Raw genomic sequence first — 18707 nt, 5'->3', positions numbered from 1 at the left:
GGCTGGAGATAACAATCAGGCTTTACTTTTCCTTTAAGACATGAAGATACTGTTACGTGCATTTTTAAAAATTGCTTCTCTTACATTAAAAGCTCTTCTTTCTTCAAAAATGTGTGACATACATTAATGTTTCACATAGAACTCTGATGTTTACACATGGACGAAGAAATAACATTTCAGAAGTTTAATAAGCTTTCAGGGATGTCAACATCTTTACTATCTACATTTTAAAACTCTTTCAAGTTTCAACCTGTGGGTCATGTTTAGTTTTTGACAAAAAGTTCTAAATGTTTTAACAATCATACTATTTGACCATCTTAGGTACTCCCTTAGATAAAACCCAATAACTACTTAAATACAAGTGTAGTGAAGTTGCTCAGTCGTGTCTGACTCTCTGCGACCCCATGGACTATATACATAGCCCACCAGGGTCCTCCATCCATGGGATTCTACGGGCAGGAATACTGGAGTGGGGTTGCCATGTCCTTCTCCAGGGGATCTTCCCGACCCAGGGATCGAACCCGGGTCTCCCGCATTGCGGGCAGACGCTTTACCCTCCGAGCCACCACAGAAGCCCAAAAAATACAAGTATACTTAAATACAAATTGTGTCCTAATAAAAATATTACCTCGCCCCCCCAAAACCCTCTAAATAAAAAAGTACAGACACATCAGTTTATCAGGACACAAAACTATGTTTTGTAAGAATATTACCTTTCAGAGTATGTGTGAGAGCTTGTACTCTGTATTACACATCTGTCTCCCTGATTAGACATACTCTACTTACAGCTGTTCTCTTTCTTTAGGCTCCTCTCCTACAGTAGCAACCAACACACAGTGCAGGCAAAAATAAATATCAGTACACTATACTAACTGAGAGGCTCTGGTACTGGGTATTTTATGGAACTATACTACAAAGGCAAACTGCTGGAACTTTTAAATGCTTTAAATTTAAAAGATAAAAATATAAACAGCAGAAAATAAATAGAGAAAATACATGTTCAAATACACATTCAAGAACATATACTTAGTATATAAAACATAATTCTGTAATCAGAATACTATATTTCCGTAGACTTCCATTATAAAACTGACAATATGGTCTTCAGGAAAAAAAAAAAAGAGTGCTCTTAGATATAAAGAAGTATTGCTCTAAGAATTATGAAACAAGGTAACAGAATAAAAGTCAGGCTTCATATCCAAACAGATTGCCCAGTTGTCAATCCAACTACCAATTCAAAATCAAGTTCCAGGAAATTCAGAAGGAGAGAGCAAACGGTAGAGACCACAATGCTTCAGCCTCAAGATACAATCACCCGTTCTAACGCTCTGGGTTAAATGATGTGGACTCTTCTGCCCTTCCTTCAAATTCTGGCAGTAGATGCTATACACTGTGTTCTCCACATTTTCACACAATAAAAGTCTGTATTATCCTCTAACTAATGATAAACTTTAAAAAATAGAATACACATTTTAAGAAAGATGCTGAAAAAAAAAGAGTCGCATGTTTTAAAAAACAAGAGCTGGACAGCAATAACTGAAGGTCATCCCCTCTTAAACCATTAGGTGCAGAGCTCATCACCGTCTCAGCCTTAAAACTCCATTACCAGAAGACTATGCCATCAATATAAACCTTTTCAAATTTTGGTTTGTATAAAACCAAAAAGGGTTCTGACCTGAGAGTTCACTTTTAACTTTGCAAAGCTTTGTAACTGGAGTACATGAATTCCCTCTGTTGGCACCATAAATTTGCCTAACTCCCATTGCTGCTGTACCTCATGGCTCATCCATTCCCAATTTAAGCCCAGCTTGAGGTTCTTACAGATTTGTGTACAAAATAATTATTACATAATTGGAATCAGGAAAAGACATTTTGAAGATAATCAGGAAAATTCAATATAATCAGACTGATTATCTGCAGTGAAAGGGAACGGTTTTGTTACATAAAACCAGTCCTCAATGATGCAGACAGGGAAGAGTAGCAAATTAAGAGACCTGGATTTAACCTTCAGTTAGATAACAACTGTGCCCTAACTACAAAACAAATAAACAAGCAAAAACCCTTTTACCTGATTGCTAAACTGCCCACCTCACTCAAGAGCTGTCAGGATCAAATAAGTCTCAAAGTGTTTTGAAAAAACAGAAAATGTCACCCAAGTAAAATATTACCTTAATTACAATTATACTTACTATAATACTGGAAATTACAGTATTATACAGAAAAGAATTTTTAAGATCTAGATTTCCAAAATAATAATCCCATCATACTAAAGTAGTGATAAAGAGCTTTTTACCCGTTCTACAGATCGTGCTCTCTTCTTTGGCCGAGTAGGCAGCGCATCTTCCTTCGGATTGGTGTCTATTGCCCAATAGGACCCCTAAAGGTAAAGAAATAAATATTAACAGTATATTACAGCAATTCTGTAACATTAAAAATGGACTTTCACAATCTTGTGCTTCAAAAGAAAACATCCTGCAGATGAAACAATGGGAGAGTAGAGTGAGAGGAAACACTAATTTTCAACTAGGAAAAGTAAAAGTTTACGTAAGAAAAGAGTCCATTTATAACTAATTATTAAAGATTAAAAAAAAAATCACAATCTGAAGAAGTCAAGCCCAAGAAATATGTCACAGCCAAATAAAAAAAGGAAAATGACCATCCAAACACATTTAAAATGTAAATATACTGAATCTTATTTGAACATATGTGATCATTACAATAGCATATGACATTCAAGGTAACAGAATGTTTCTTTTAATTTTTTCCCTCAATTTTATTTTTTAATTTGCTATTTGATGGTCTTTCCCTTCCCAGCTTCCTTGCTTTGTGGTGCACAGGCATAGTCGCCCCATGGCATGTGGGATCTTGGTTCCTGACAAGGGATCCAACCCACATCCCAAGTACTGGAAGGAGGATTCTCAACCACTGGACCACCAGGGAAGTCCCCAGAATCTTATGTGTAGTTTCTGCAACCTGGGACCTCACGAAAACTAAACAAGTAAGTGAAACATTTTATAAAACAACTTTCTTGATCACATTTTATACAGTAAGTGTACCCTGCGAAGCAATGGTCTATATATATATATCTTTTATTGTTTTTTCTAATTTTAACTATTCACTCTCTCTTACTTTTTGATAGAAGTTCTCAGACCACTCTTTCAAAAATACATGTTGATGACCTACTGTATTCCAGGCCCTCAAACTATGACTTCCTCGAAAAGTATCTTGAAAACAAAGATTATACAGTTTGCACATATACGAATGAGGAGATCCAAGTTCAGAAAAATAAGTCTGTTCAACCAAGAATCTGAGAGCCAGGACCAGAACCAAGTTTAATCTTGGCCTCTATTATTTAATTAGTCTTCCCAGGTTGCTTTCTCAGGCAATGTTTGACAATGACAATGTAATGACAACACTCCAATCCCAAAGAAAGGTAATTCTAAAGAATGCTCAAACTACCGCACAACTACACTCATCTCACAAGCTAGTAATGCTCAAAATTCTCCAAGCCAGGCTTCAGCAATATGTGAACTGTGAACTTCCAGATGTTTAAGCTGCTTTTAGAAAAGGCAGAGGAACCAGAGATCAAATTGCCAACATCTGCTGGATCACTGAAAAAGCAAGAGAGTTTCAGAAAAACATCTGTTTCTGCTTTATAGACTATGCCAAAGCCTTTGACTGTGTGGATCACAATAAACTGGAAAATTCTGAAAGAGATGGGAATACCAGACCACCTGACCTGCCTCTTGAGAAACCTGTATGCAAGTTAGGAAGCAACAGTTAGAACTGGATACGGAAAAACAGACTAGTTCCAAATAGGAAAAGGAGTACGTCAAGGCTGTATATTGTCACCCTGCTTATTTAACTTAGATGCATAGTACATTATGAGAAATGCTGGGCTGGAGGAAGCACAAGCTGGAACCAAGATTGCCAGGAGAAATATCAATACCCTCAGATATGCAGATGACACCACCCTTATGGCAGAAAGCAAAGAAGAACTAAAGAGCCTCCTGATGAAAGTGAGAGAGGAGAGTGAAAAAGTTGGTTTAAAACTCAGCATTCAGAAAACTAAGATAATGATGGCCTCTGGTCCTATCATTTCATGGCAAATAGAAGGGGAAATAGTGGAAACAGTGGCTGACTATTTTTTTGGGCTCCAAAATCACTGCAGATGGTGACTGTAGCCATGAAATTAAAAGACCCTTACTCCTTGGAAGGAAAGTTATGACCAACCTAGACAGCATATTAAAAATCAGAGACATTACTTTGCCAACAAAGGTCTGTCTAGTCAAGGCTATGGTTTTTCCAGTGGTCATGGATGGCTGTGAGAGTTGGACTATAAAGAAAGCTGAGCGCTGAAGAATTGATGCCTTTGAACTGTGGTGTTGGAGAAGACTCTTGAGAGTCCCTTGGACTGCAAGGAGATCCAACCAGTCCATCCTAAAGGAATTAGTCCTGGGTGTTCACTGGAAAGACTGACGTTGAAGCTGAAACTGCAACACTTTGGCCACCTGATGCAAAGAGCTGACTCATTTGAAAAGACACTGATGCTGGGAAAGATTGAGGGTGGGAGGAGAAGGGGACGACAGAGGATGAGATGGCACCACCGACCCAATGGACATGGGTTTGAGTAAACTCTGGGAGTTGGTGAGGGACAGGGAGGCCTGGCATGCTGCAGTTCATGGGGTCTCAAAGAGTCAGATATGACTGAGCGACTGAACTGAAACTGGAATTTGACAATGACGGGAAGTGCAGCTTTCATCTATCAATTATTGTGCCCCACATGAATTATCTGTATATACCTCCTTAAATACACCATGTCTTTCATGCATCTGTGCCTGTTCTACATGCTGATCTCCTTGCCTGTAACAGCTACCTTACCACTGAAAAACTCATATTCTACCTCCAAATGTTAGCTCAGATGTTATCTAAAGGAATCCTTCTCTGATCCTTTTACAATACTCAAGAATTCATCTCTCTCTCTATAATATCTCTCTGTACTATTTATGGGGCTTCCCAAGTGGCGCCAGTGGTAAAGAACTACCTACCAATGCAGGAGACATAAGAGACTCAGGTTCGATCCCTGGGTCGAGAAGATCCCCTGGAGGAGGGCATGGCAACCCACTCCAGTGTTGCTGCCTGAAGAATCCCATGGACAGAGGAGTTTGGCAGGCTACAGTTCCTAGGGTCGCAGAGTCATATATAACTGAAGTGACTTGGAGCACACACACACATTCACATAAAGCACATCCTTTTTAGGCTACAAATTCCTTGAAGTATAGAAAGTCATTTCTATATCCACAGTGCCAGGTACCATATCAGACACAGAGTAAGTACTCAATAAACATGTGTTAGAATGGGGGTAGAGGGAAGATAATGCACAAATCATGCCAAGTACAGGGTATAACACCAGGCTTCCCCAGACCCTAATCTAGGCAGTATCTCACTTCACACACAGGTATACCGGGGCATTCTTCCATGTTATCTTTTCTAAGTGGTCACTGCATTCAGCTAATAACCTAGCAGACCTGACGTAATCTTGCCAAGAACCATGTAAAATGCAAATGCTACAGAAATTAAGCACTAAAAATTAAAAACAATTTCATAACTATGGTTCAGGTTAGCAGGTCTCAAAATAAGCAAAGCAAGAAAAAGTTCTACACCCAGCTGTTACTGAAGTTGAAAGTGAGGCAGGAAGATAAATACTCAGAATCAATGGACAACAGTTTAAATCACTGTTCATGGAAATGATAAATTTCAGTGTTTAGTTTGTTTTGCATGAGTGTGTATATTTGTATTAATCTGAGAAACCACTTACTGTCCAAACATTACAGTGATTTGTTATTAAACATTTTAATAAAACTACAAAAACAAATATGTATCTGTCCTTCCACACAAAATATGGCTGACTGTAGTTTATCACAAATAGATCAACAAAAGAGAAAACAACTGTTCGTAAGCCTAACTCTATCCACTATGTATTTATTAGGTTGGTGCAAATGTAATCGCAGTATTGCACTGATGAACTTTGCCATTTGATATTGGAATACATTCTTAAACAAATGTGGTTATGTTATAAATCATTTTAATGTGCATTTCTATTTTTTTTGCTAATGATTTATTACTTGCTGTTTATTTTATATTTATTTTAGACAACAGAAATGATGCTAGACAAAAAGCAAATTCAAGTGATTTTTTTATCCAAGTTCAAAATGGGTCATAAAGCAGCAAAGACAACTTGCAACATCAACAATGCAGTCGGCGCAAGAACTGCTAACATATATTGCAGTGGTGGTTCAAGAAGTTTTGCAAAGGAGACGAAAGCCTTCAAGATGAGGAGCACAGTGACTGGCCACTGGAAGTTGATAGTGACCAACTGCAAGCCTAGACAGCATATTAAAAAGCAGAGACATTACTTTGCCAACAAAGGTCCGTCTAGTCAAGGCTATGGTTTTTCCAGTAGTCATGTGTGGATGTGAGAGCTGGACTGTAAAGAAAGCTGAATACAGAAGAACTGATGCTTTTGAACTGTGGTGTTGGAGAAGACTCTTGAGAGTCCCTTGGACTGCAAGGAGATCCAACCAGTCCATCCTAAAGGAGATCAGTCCTGGGTGTTCATTGGAAGGACTGATGCTTAAGCTGAAACTCCAATACTATGGCCACCTGATGGGAAGGGCTGACTCATTTGAAAAGACCCTGATGCTAGAAAAGATTGAAGGTGGGAGAAGGGGATGACAGAGCATGAGATGGTGGGATGGCATCACCGACACAATGGACATGGGCTTGGGTGGACTCCAAGAGTTGGTGATGGACAGGGAGGCCTGGCATGCTGTGGTTCATAGGGTCGCAAAGAGTCGGACAGGACTGAGCAACTGAACTGAACTGAATGAACTGCAAGCCATCATCGAAGCCGATCCTCTTAAAGCTACTCAATGTCGACCATTCTACATTTGAAGCAAATTGGTAAGGTGAAAAGGTTCAGTAAGTGGGTGTCTATGAGGTGACTGCAAATAAAAAAAACCAGTTCTGAAGTGTCATCTTTTCTTATTCTACACAACAACGATGAACCACTTCTCAACTGGATTGTGACATGCAATAAAAAGTGGATTTTATATGACAACCAGCGATGACTTGCTCAGTGACTGGACCAAGAAGAAGCTCCAAAGCACTTCCCAAAGCCAAACTTGTACCAAAACATGTCACTGTCGCTGTTTGGTGGTCTGTTGCCTGTCTGACCACTACAGCTTTCTGAATCTTGGCGAAACCATTACATCTGAGAAGCATGCCCGGCAAACTGATGAGATGCACCAAAAACTGCAACAAGTGCAGCCAGCACTGGTCAACAGAATGGGCCCAACTCCTCTCCATAACGCCTGAAAGCATGTTGCACAACCAATGCTTCAAAAGTTGAACTGGGCTGCGCAGTTTTGTTTTGCTTCATCCACCATATTCACCCGACCTCTTGCCAACTGACTACCACTTCTTCAAGCAGCTCAACAACTTTTCATAGGGAAAACATTTTCACAACCAGCAGGAAGCAGAAAATGCTTTCCAAGAACTCCATCGAATTCCCAAAACATGGATTTTTACACCATAGGAATACACAAACTTATTTCTCATTGGCAGAATGTACTGATTATAATGGTTCCTATTTTGACTAAAAAAGATGTCTGAGCCTAAGTTATAATAATTTTAAAAATCATGGTCTGAAACTTCAGTTACTTTTTCAAAATTTAAGACAAAACCCTGAATGCCCATATTTCCAGAAAAACAGTCTGAAAAGATACATGCACCCCAAATTTCATAGCACTATTCACAACAGCCAAGACAGGGAAATGACCTAAATGCCCACTGACAGATAAATGGATAAAGAGGATGTGGTATGTATGTACAATAGAATATTACTCAGCCACACAAAAAAAGAATGAAACAATGCCATTTGCAGCTACACAGACAGACCCAGAGATTATCACACTAAATGAAGTCAGAAAAAACACTGTATGATATCAATTATATGTGGAATCTAAAATATGACACAAATGAACTTATGTACAAAACAGAAACAGACTCACTGACATAGAGAATAGATTTGTGGTTGCCAAAGGGGTGAAGGGGAAAGGAAGAGTTAGACTGTGAATTTGGGACTAGTAGATGCAAGCTATGATATATAGAAAATGGGGGCTTCCCAGGTGGGTTAGCGATAAAGAACAGCCAGTCAATGCAGGAGACGTAAGAGACATGGGTTTGATCCCTGGGTCAGGAAGACCTCCTAGAGGAGGGCTTGGCAACCCACTCCAGTAATCTAGCCTGGAGAATCTCACAGACAGAGGAGCCTGGCGGGCTACAGTTCATGGCACTGCAAACAGCGGAACATGGCTGAAGCAACTGTGCACATACAGAGAAGGGGTAAACAACAAGCTCCTACTGGATAACACAGGGAACCATACTCAGTCTTCTGTAATAAACCATAATGAAAAAGTTTAGGCATAACTGAATCACTTTACTGTGTACCAGAAACCAACACAACCTACAATCTTATAAATCAACTATGCTTAATAAAACCAAAACAAACAAACAAAAAATCCTGAATGCTCAAATGCAAAAACAACTGAAATGACTCACAGAAGAAGTTGCAAAATCTACCTAGTGGCTCTTTCTAACCTATTATCTGAGTTTCATCTATGAAATCACCAGTTTCAATTAAAGGACTGAAAACTCCCCTTTGCAAATCAAAACTGCAAGACACCATCTGACACACATTAGGATATCTATCAAAAAACAATATAACGTGTTGGTGGCGACGGGGAGAAACTGGAACCTTTGTGCACAGCTAGTGGAAATGTAAAGTGGTACACCTACTGTGGAAAATGGTATGGCAACTGCTCAAAAAATTAAACAAAATTACCATATGATCAATCAATTTCACTTCAAGGTTATATATATATCCAGAAGAATCAAAAGCAGGGACCTGAACAGATATCTGTACCATCATGTTCATAGCAAGCTATTCCCAATAGTTAAAACGTGAAAGCAACACAAGTGTCGATGGATAAACATAAATAAGGTGTATACATACAAAGGAACATTATTCACTCTTTAATAAATTCTGATATATGCATGCTATAAGTAAACCTTGAAGACATGCTAAGTGAAATAAATCAGTCAAAAAAAGGAAAATACTGTGTGATTCTACAAACATGAGGTACCTAGGGAAGTCCATATCACATAAACAGAAAGTAGTGGTGGTTGCCAGGGGTTGGGGGGAGGGAAGATATGGAACTACGTTTAACAGGTACAGAGATCAGTTTGGGAAGATGATTAACTTCTGGAGATGGATAATGGTGATGGTTGTACAACAATATTAATGGACTTAACGCCACTGAATTATACACTTAAAAAATAACTACAATGGTATACTTTGCTGTATTTTACCCTACACACAAAAAAATACCTTTCAGTTACCTTTAAAAAGCAACTACCTTTTTCTTCCTTATTAAACAATATTTCTCACAAAAAATAAATGGCTTAAATATTGCCAATCAACACACATTCCATCAAATGTCTTCCCAGAGCAGGGCCTACTCCTACAGGTTTAAATAGAGCAAGTAAGAAATAAGAACTTTTAGTTTCCTGGTTTTATTTTTAAAATCAAGTTTATGGAAGTATATTTTTAAAAAATAAAATGCACCTATCTTAAGTATACAGTTAAAGAAGTTTTTACAAATGTATATACATGCACACAACACCAAAATCAAAATAAAGAACATTTTCATCACCCTAAAAAGCTCCTCTATGTGGCTCAACAAGCAATCCCTCTTCCTATGTTCCTACATCTCCATCCCATACAGCTACTCATCTGCTTCATATTATTATAGTTTTGCATTTTCCAAAATTTCACATGAACTCAAATTGTCACACTATTGTCTACTACTATTATTAGCAATATATGAGTTGAATTGCTCCATGTCTTTGACAATACTTGGTAATTAAGTCTTACCAATTACAACCATCTAGAGGATGTGCAGTTGTACCTCAGTGATTTTCATTTGCATTTCCATAATGAATAATGTTGACAGGCATCTCTGCATGTGCTTACTAGCATCCAGGTATCCTTTGCAAAGCAGTCATTCATAAATTGGACCATATGGTTTATTTAGGTTATATAAGACTTTTGATTATTTTTAAGAATTTTTATACTTTTTAAATAACAAGTCTTTTGTCAGAGATAGATACACAGTTAACTTTCTGTCTAAGTGTGAGGTTAAGGATCAATATAAATTTTTCTTCGACCAAGATATAAACATTTCCTGAAAAAAGACTATGTCCTTTCCCCAGTGAATTACACTGGCTTCTACCAAAAATCAACTAGATATATATGTAAGTCTACTTCTTAACTCTATTCTGTTCCATTGATCTACACATCTATCCCTGTGCTAATACCATTTTGTCTTGATTACTATAGCTATATAGAAAGTCTTGAAATCAAGCACTATAGTCCTACAATCTTCTTCCCCTCTCCCCTGAAAATTGTTTTGCCAATTCTAGGTCCTTTGCATTTGCATATGACTAAGAGAATCAGACTATCAATTTCTAAAAAAGAAGCCTGCTAGGATTTTTATTGGGATTGCATTAACTCTATAAACCAACTTGTGGAAGACGGACATCTATTCCACAAATATGCTACATCTTTCCATTTACTTTGGTCTTGCTTTATTTCTCTCAGTAGTGTTTTACAATTTTCAATAAATAAGCTGCATATATTTTGTTAAAATGTACCCGTAAAGTATTTCACTATTTTGGATGCTATTGTAAGTGGAACTGCTTTTCTTTTACACTTCATTTTCCAACCATTAATTGATAGCATTAAAAAACTAAACTAAAAAAACGGTACTGACTTGTATCTTATGACTTGGCTAAACTCACTTATTAGTTCTACCAGCTATTCCATAGACTCTTTAGGATTTTCTACATATGCAATAAAGTCACTTGCAAACATAAGAAAATTTTATTCTTTTTCAACCTGGATGTCTTTTATTTTTTTCTTTGCCTTACTCCATTGACTTGAACTTTTAACAGAACAATGGTTAACAGTGAATACAAGTATTTTTGTTTATTTCTCAATCTCAGAGGAAAAGCATTCAGTGTCTCACTACGAAATATGATATAAACTTTAGGTTTTTTATAGATGTCCTTAATAAAGGAAATTCCTTTATATACCTAGCTTGCTGAATGAGTATTAGATTTTGTAAAAATGTTCTGACTTGAGATGTGATTTTCCAGTTTTCTTCTGCTCACACGGTGAGTTACATCAATTGGTTTTTTAATTTCAACCTGCAATGCATTCTTGGGACAAATCCTTCCTGCTCATGGTGCATTTTCCCTTTTATATATCAATGAATTTAATTTGCTAATATTGTGTTAAAGATTACTAGGTCTAAGTTCACAAAGATACTGGTCTATAGACCTGTTACTTCTTTGCCATCATAGCGATGCTAACGAAATGAACTGATCCTTCATTCATGTTTTTTTTGGTAAGAATCTGTGTAATACTGGCATTGTTTCTTCTTGTTTCATTGCTTTTTGTTTATTTTCTATTTATTTATCTACCTTTATTATTTTCTTCCTTCTACTTACTTTGGATTCAACTTGTTCTTATTTTTTAACTTCCTAAGAAACATGCTTAAAGTAATGGATTTTGGACCCTTCTGATTTTTCAAATGAAAGCATTTAAATTTTTATATTTTCTGCTCTCATCACTCAGTTCAAATGTTTTCTAATATTCTTATGATTTCTTTGACCCAGAGATACGTTAGAACTACATTAATTTCTAAATGTTTGGAATTTCCTAAGAATTTCCTAAGTATCTTCTTGTTTTTTCTTCCTAATCTAATTCTTCTGGTCAAAAAATATACATCTCAAAGATTTCATCATTTAGAAGGGATTAATATCTAATTTAACAGTTCACACAACATCGCTGATCACCAGGGAAAAGATGATGGGATATCACCTCATACCCAGAATGGCTATCATCAAAAAGACCACAGATAACAAATGCTGGAAAGAATATGAAAAAAAGGGAACTCCTTCACACTGCTGGTGGGACTGTACAATGGTTGAGTCACTGTGGAAAACAGTATGGAGGTTTTCCAAAAAAACTAAAAATAGAAATACAATGTGATCCAGCAATTCCATTCCTGGGTATATGTGTAAAATAAATAAGCTACAAGGATATATTGTACAGCACAGGGAATATAGTCAATATTTTATAATAACTATAAATATGACCTTTAAAAATTGTGAATCACTATTCTTTACGTGATACACTTGAAAGTTATATAATACACTACATCAGCTGCACCATAATTAAAAAATTGTGGATTTGCTGATTTCTCTTCTTAGTTCTGATAATTTTTGTTTGATTTCTTGAAGTTCTATTTTTGGGCACATACATTTGTAAGTCTCAGATGTTCCTGATCAATTGATCTTTTCTCCTGGTGTATCCAATATTTTGTTAAGGCCATTCATTAAATTACTCATTTAGTTATTGTATTTTCAGCTCTATAATTTTTCTTTGGTTCTTTTTCTAGTTTCCATCTCTATGCAAATTCCCTCTCTATTCAGTCATTAATTATTAGAGTATGTTTTATTTTAATTCTTTCAACATATTTACAATGGCTGTTTTGAAATCTGCGTCTGCTAAATCTACACTTGTTTCACCTGATTCAGGAGCTGAGACAACTTCAACTCTTATCAAAGTCACACTGACATCAGTCTCTTTCACTTCCTTCACTGACTGCTAGGCAAGCTCCCTGTAAAATTTTCCCTAGGTAACACACCACGTTAGATTCCAACAAAAGTACTATAAGCATACCTCGGCAATATTGTAGGTTCAGTTGCAGACCACTGCAATTTAAAACAAATATCACAATAAAGCAGATCATGTATTTTTTAGTTTCACAGTACATATAAAAGTTATGTTTACACTATACTGTAGTCTAATAAGTGTGCAACAGAGCATTATGTCTAAAAAAAACAATGTACAACCTTAACTTAAAAATACTTTATTGCTAAAAAATACTAACCATCAATACTGAGCCATCAGGTAGTCATAACCTTTTTGCTGACAGAGGGAGGGTCTTGCCTCTATGCTGATGGCTGCTGACTATTCAACATAGTAGGTGCTAAGAGTTGAGGTAGCTGTGTGGCAATAAGACAACCATAAAGTCTGCCACATCGACTGACTCTTCCTTTCATGAACTATTTCTCTGTAGCATGTAATACTATTTGATAGGATTTGACCCACAGAACTTCTTTTAAAATTAGAATCAGTCTTCTCAAATCCTGTTACTGCTTTCTCTACCAAGTTTATGTAATATGCTAAATTCCTCTGCTGTTGTTTCAACAATCTTCACCTTCACCAGGAGTAGATTCCATCTCAAGGAGCCATTTTCTTTGCTCATCCCTAAGGAGCAATTCCTTAACCATTAAAGTTTTGTCAAAAGTTTGCAGCAGTTTAGGCTCTACTTCTGATTCTAGTTCTCCTTCTATTTCCCCTTCACATCTGCAGTTACTTCTCCGCTGAAGTCTAGAACCCTGCAAAGCCATCCATGACGGTTGGAATTAACCTCTATCAAAATTGTTAATGTTGATATTTTGACCTCTTCCAATGAATCCGTGTTTCTAATACCATACAGAATGCTGGATTCTTTCCAGAACACTTTCAATTTCCTTTGCCCAGATCCATCAGAGGAATCACTACAGCAGCTAGATCCTTACGAAACACACTTCTTTGTCAATAGTGGGTTTAACATGAGTACATCATGTTGTCAGACAAACTGTGGTGGTCAAAATGATTAATGAGCACTGGCTTCAACTTAAAGTCACCAGCTACATTAGCCCATAACAGGAGAGTCAGTCTGTCCTTGGAAGCTTTGCAGCCAGGCACTGACTTCTCTTTAGCTACAGAAGTCCTACATGGCATCATCTTCTAATAGAAGGTTGTTCTGTCAACACTGAAAATCTGTTGTTTAGTGTTGCCATCACAAAGAATTGTCTTAGCTAGACTGTGGATAACTTGCTGCAGCTTCTACATCAGCATTTGCTGTTTCACCTTGCACTCTCATGCTATGGAGACAGCTTCATTCCTTAAACCTCATGAACCAATCTCTGCTAGCTTCAAACTTTTCTTCTGCAGCCTCCTCATAGCTCTCAGCCTTCATATAATTGAAGAGAGTTAGGGCCTTGCTCTGGATTAGGCTTTGGCTTAGAAGAATGTTGTAGCTAGTTTGATCTTCTATCCATACACTAAAACGGTCCTTATCAATATTAACAATATTTTGCTTTCTTATCATTTATTTGTGTGTTCAGTGGAGCAGGACTTTAATTTCCCTCAGGAACTTTTCCTTTGCATTCACAACTTGGTTAAATGTTTGGCATAAGAGCTTTCAGTCTATCTCAGCTTTTGACATGCTTTTTTCACTAAGTTTAACCATTTTTCTTTCAATGTGAAATTTTTAAAATTTTTATTTATTTTTGGGCTGTGCTGGCTCAGGATTTTCTCTAGCTGCACCAAGTGGGGGCTGCTCTAGTTGCCGTGCATGGGCTTCTCAATGCAGTAGCTTCTCTTGTTGCTGACCACAGGCTCTAGGGCACACAGGTCTCAGTGCTTGGAGCATGAAGACTCAGGAGCTGCAGTTCCCAGGCTCCACAGCACAGGCTCAATAGCTGTGGTACAAAGGTCTTAGCTGCTCCGTGGCATGTGGGATCTTCCTGGACCAGGGACTGAACCCATGTCTCCTGCACTGGCAGGAGGATTCTTTTATCACTGAGCCACCAGGGAAACCTTAAGCTTAATCATTTTTAGTTTTTGATTTAAAGTGACAGACATGCAACTCTTCCTTTCACTTGAACACCTGGGAGTCACTGCAGAGTTATTAGTTGGCCTAATTTCAATACTGATGTCTCAGGGAATAGGGGTGCTCAAGGAGAAGAAAAGAAATGAAAATTGGAGGAAAGTCCAAAAAGTTTAACAGAATACAAACAACATTTATCAATTAAGTTTGTGGTCTTATATGAATGTGGTTCATAGTACCCTAAAACAATTGTTAGTACCCTAAAACAATTGTAACAGTAACATAAAAGATCACCAATCACAATCACCATCACAAATAAAGCAATAAAATTAAGTTTGAAATACTGCAACAATTACCAAAATGTGACACAGAGACATGAAGTGAGCATATGCTGTTGGAAAAATGGTGCCAAATAAACCTGCTTGACACAGGGTTGACACAAATGTCAATTTCTTTAAAATGCAATTATCTGCAAAGCACAATAAAATGAGGTATACTTATACAAAATTTAGAAGGTCATGTGATATCCAGAAGAGAAGATCTATCAACCCACAAACCTGAATTCAAATCCCAGATCTGGTTCAATAATCTTGGACTAATTAACAAACCTTTGATTCCCTTTTCTCATTTCTCTTTCATAGAGTTATCATGACAATCAGCCCTAAGTATACACCAGGAAAACTAGCCATCAGTATTTACCATCTGTGTTCAATACATACTTCTTGTTTATAGGGAAGTCATTTTGCAAATAATTTACAGAATCAATAATAAAAGGGTAGTGGAGGAAAAAGACACTAGGATATTTCTGTAGGAATTGAAACATAGCAAACCCAAATGTTCTATATTTTTATATATAATATACTTAATATATTCAAATTTGTCTGACTTTGAAGGTTATGTAGGTACATGTATCAACTGCTATCTTTTGAATGTAACTAACTGCTTAACTTGTCATGCATGAAACTAAAACACCTATCTTGTAAACACTGATTCCAGATTTCTAATCTCTAAAATCTTCTACTTTATTATTACTTGTGGGTTTTTTCTTATACTTTACTATCAAAAAGCAATGCTTTTGATATTACTAAACTATCAAAACTTATTCCAGGCTATAAATATGTAAAAAATTCTAGCATATCATCACTTCCTGTTCTTCCTTTATATTTTCAAAATAAAATACATTTGTGATTTTCGATGGCTCAGAATTTTGCTGAAGGATGGCCATTTCTATTCATAATTGCAAAAAATTTTCATACCTGCTTTATAAATCCCAAATAGAATGATGAATTCAATTTACATTTTCATTTTGTATCAATTTCCTTGTTAACCCTTTTGTTTACACATCTAACTTTAGGATCTGTCCACAAGTGAACCATAACAAGTGAATTTTGGTGCACAAACATCATAAAAGATGTAAAATACTGTAACATGACTTTCTAGGGGCAAAATGGGATGATTCACATTCTAGTCACAAAGTGCTGCATGATGAAAACCTTCTCGTTGAAGGATAAATTGGGTGAGAATAGCATATATGCTTCTGTCCTTAAAAACACTGAACTGGCCAAAATGTTCATTCAAGAATGTATTGGAAAACCCAAAGGAACTTCTTAGCCAACCCAATATATCACTAACTCAGAATTTCTTGGGTTTGGGGAACTAATCTATAATATTATCAACTCAATTTCACCATCGTGATTAGAGTGCTGCTGTCTGTCTTTGTATTCATCTTCTGATTTTACTGATAAAAGCAAACAATTTTCCTCTGTCAATTTTCATCTGTCAGTATGAGCAGAAAAAAAATACCTAAACTCGCAACTATGTTCAATGAAAACTAAAAGGAAAAAAAAAAAGACTAGACTTAAATGGCATCTACAGACTTTTATTATACATTTTTTGAAGATGCAATACTTCGGCCAACACAATAAAACTGAAGGATAATAGTGATATTTCAAAACTACATCCTCCGTCTAGGTCATTCAATCATTCTCTTGTATTCTTGCTATTTCAGAGCTTGGGCATTGAATCTACAACCAAGATTACTCTACCAGCAAGGATCTCATTCAAAATTGATGGAGAAACCAGAAGTTTCACAGATTTGCCAAGCAAAAGTTCAGAGAAGTTAGTACCATCAAACCAGCTTTACAACAAATTTTAAAAGGACTTCTATACGCAAAAAACACAAGAGAAGGAAAAAAATCTAAAAAACAAATCCAAAACAATTAAGAAAACACCAATAGGAACATTTATACATAAATAATTACTTTAATTGTAAATGGATTTAATGCTCCACCAAAAGACACAGACTGGCTAAATGGATACAAAAACAAGACCCATATACTGTCTACTAGAGACCCACTTCAGATCGAGAGACACATACAGACTAAAAGTGAGAGGATGGAAAAAGATACCCCATGCAAATGGAAATCAAAAGAAAACCAGAATAGCACCACTCATATCAGACAAAACAGACCTTAAAATAAATACTATAAGAGATAAGGAAGGGAATTACATAAAGATCAGGGATCCATCCAAGAAGATAAAGCAATTGTAAATATTATGCACCCAATGGAGGAGTGTCTTTTTCCATCCTCTCACTTTCTTCACAAATGCACATGGAATGTTCTCCAGGACAGACCACACCTTGGGTTACAAATCAAGCCTCAGTACATTTAAGAAAATCGAAATCACATCAAGCATCTTTTCTGATCAGTATATTCTGCATTTGGATGGAATGTCCTGAAGATATCAATTAGGGCCATCTGGTCTAATACGTCATTTAAGGCTTATGTTTCTTTATTAATTTTCTGTTTTGATGGTCTGTCCATTGGTATAAGTGGGGTGTTAAAGTATCCTATTATTATTGTGTTACTGTCATTTTCTCCTTTTATGTCTGTTAGTGTTGACCTTATGTATTGTCCGACTCTTTGCGAACCCATGGGCTGTAGTCTGTCAGGCTCCACTGTCCATGGGATTCTCCAGCCTAGAATACTGGAGTGGGTTGTCATTTCCTCCTCCAGGGGATCTTCCCAACACAAGGATCGAACCAGGGTCTCCTCCACATTTCAGGCAGATTCCTTACCATCTGAGCCACCAGGGAAAAGGAGGAAATTAAAAAATTCCTCTAAGATTCTTTGCTAAATTGTTGCTAAATTCCTTTTAGCAACAAGAGGGTGCCCACTCTTGCCACTATTGTTCAACATAGTTTTGGAAGTCCTAGTCACAGCAAAAAGAGAAGAAAAAGAAATAAAAGGAATTCAGATTGGAAAAGAAGTAAAATTCTCACTGTTTGCAGATGTCATACTACACATAGAAAACCCTAAAGATACTATCAGAAAATTACTGGAGCTAATTAGTGAAATTTCATGAAGTTGCAGGATACAAAATCAGTACACAGAAAATACTTGCATTTCTATACACTAAAAATGAGAAATCAGAAAGAGAAATTAAGGAATCAATCCCATTCTCCACTGCAACAAAAAGTATAAAATACCTAGGGATAAACCTACCTAAGGAGACAAAAGAGCTATATACAGAAAACAATAAGAAATCAAAGACGACATAAACAGATAGAAGGATATACCATGTTCTTGGATTGGAAGAATCAATATTGTGAAAACAACTATACTACCCAAAGCAATCTACAGATACAACACAATTCTTAACAAATTACTAATAGCATTATTCATAGAACTAAAACAAAAAAAAAAATCCACAATTCATATGGAAATACAAAAGACCCCAAACAGCCAAAGCATTATGGAGAAAGAAGAATGGAGCTGAAGGAATCAACATTCCTGACTTCAGACTATATTACAAAGCTATTAAATTACAGTCATCAAGACAGTATGGTACTGG

The 18707-nt window shown here is 36.6% G+C and overlaps 1 protein-coding gene across 4 annotated transcripts in view; it reads right to left on the bottom strand.

Annotated features, from left to right (window-relative positions):
• Positions 1 to 18707, bottom strand: part of FOXJ3 (forkhead box J3) — a 139492-nt gene that overhangs the window by 47220 nt on the left and 73565 nt on the right. For all 4 annotated transcript variants that reach the window (XM_065915040.1, XM_065915021.1, XM_065915050.1 and 1 more), the window contains exon 5: positions 2294 to 2377. In XM_065915040.1, coding sequence (XP_065771112.1) covers positions 2294 to 2377 — 84 coding nt within the window. The remainder of the gene's footprint in view (positions 1 to 2293; positions 2378 to 18707) is intronic.

This window comes from Muntiacus reevesi, chromosome 1 (assembly GCF_963930625.1).
Source record: "Muntiacus reevesi chromosome 1, mMunRee1.1, whole genome shotgun sequence".
Classification (NCBI taxonomy): Eukaryota; Metazoa; Chordata; class Mammalia; order Artiodactyla; family Cervidae; genus Muntiacus; species Muntiacus reevesi.
The sequence above is the reverse complement of the archived record's forward strand: the minus strand, read 5'-3'. Positions and strand labels throughout refer to the sequence as shown.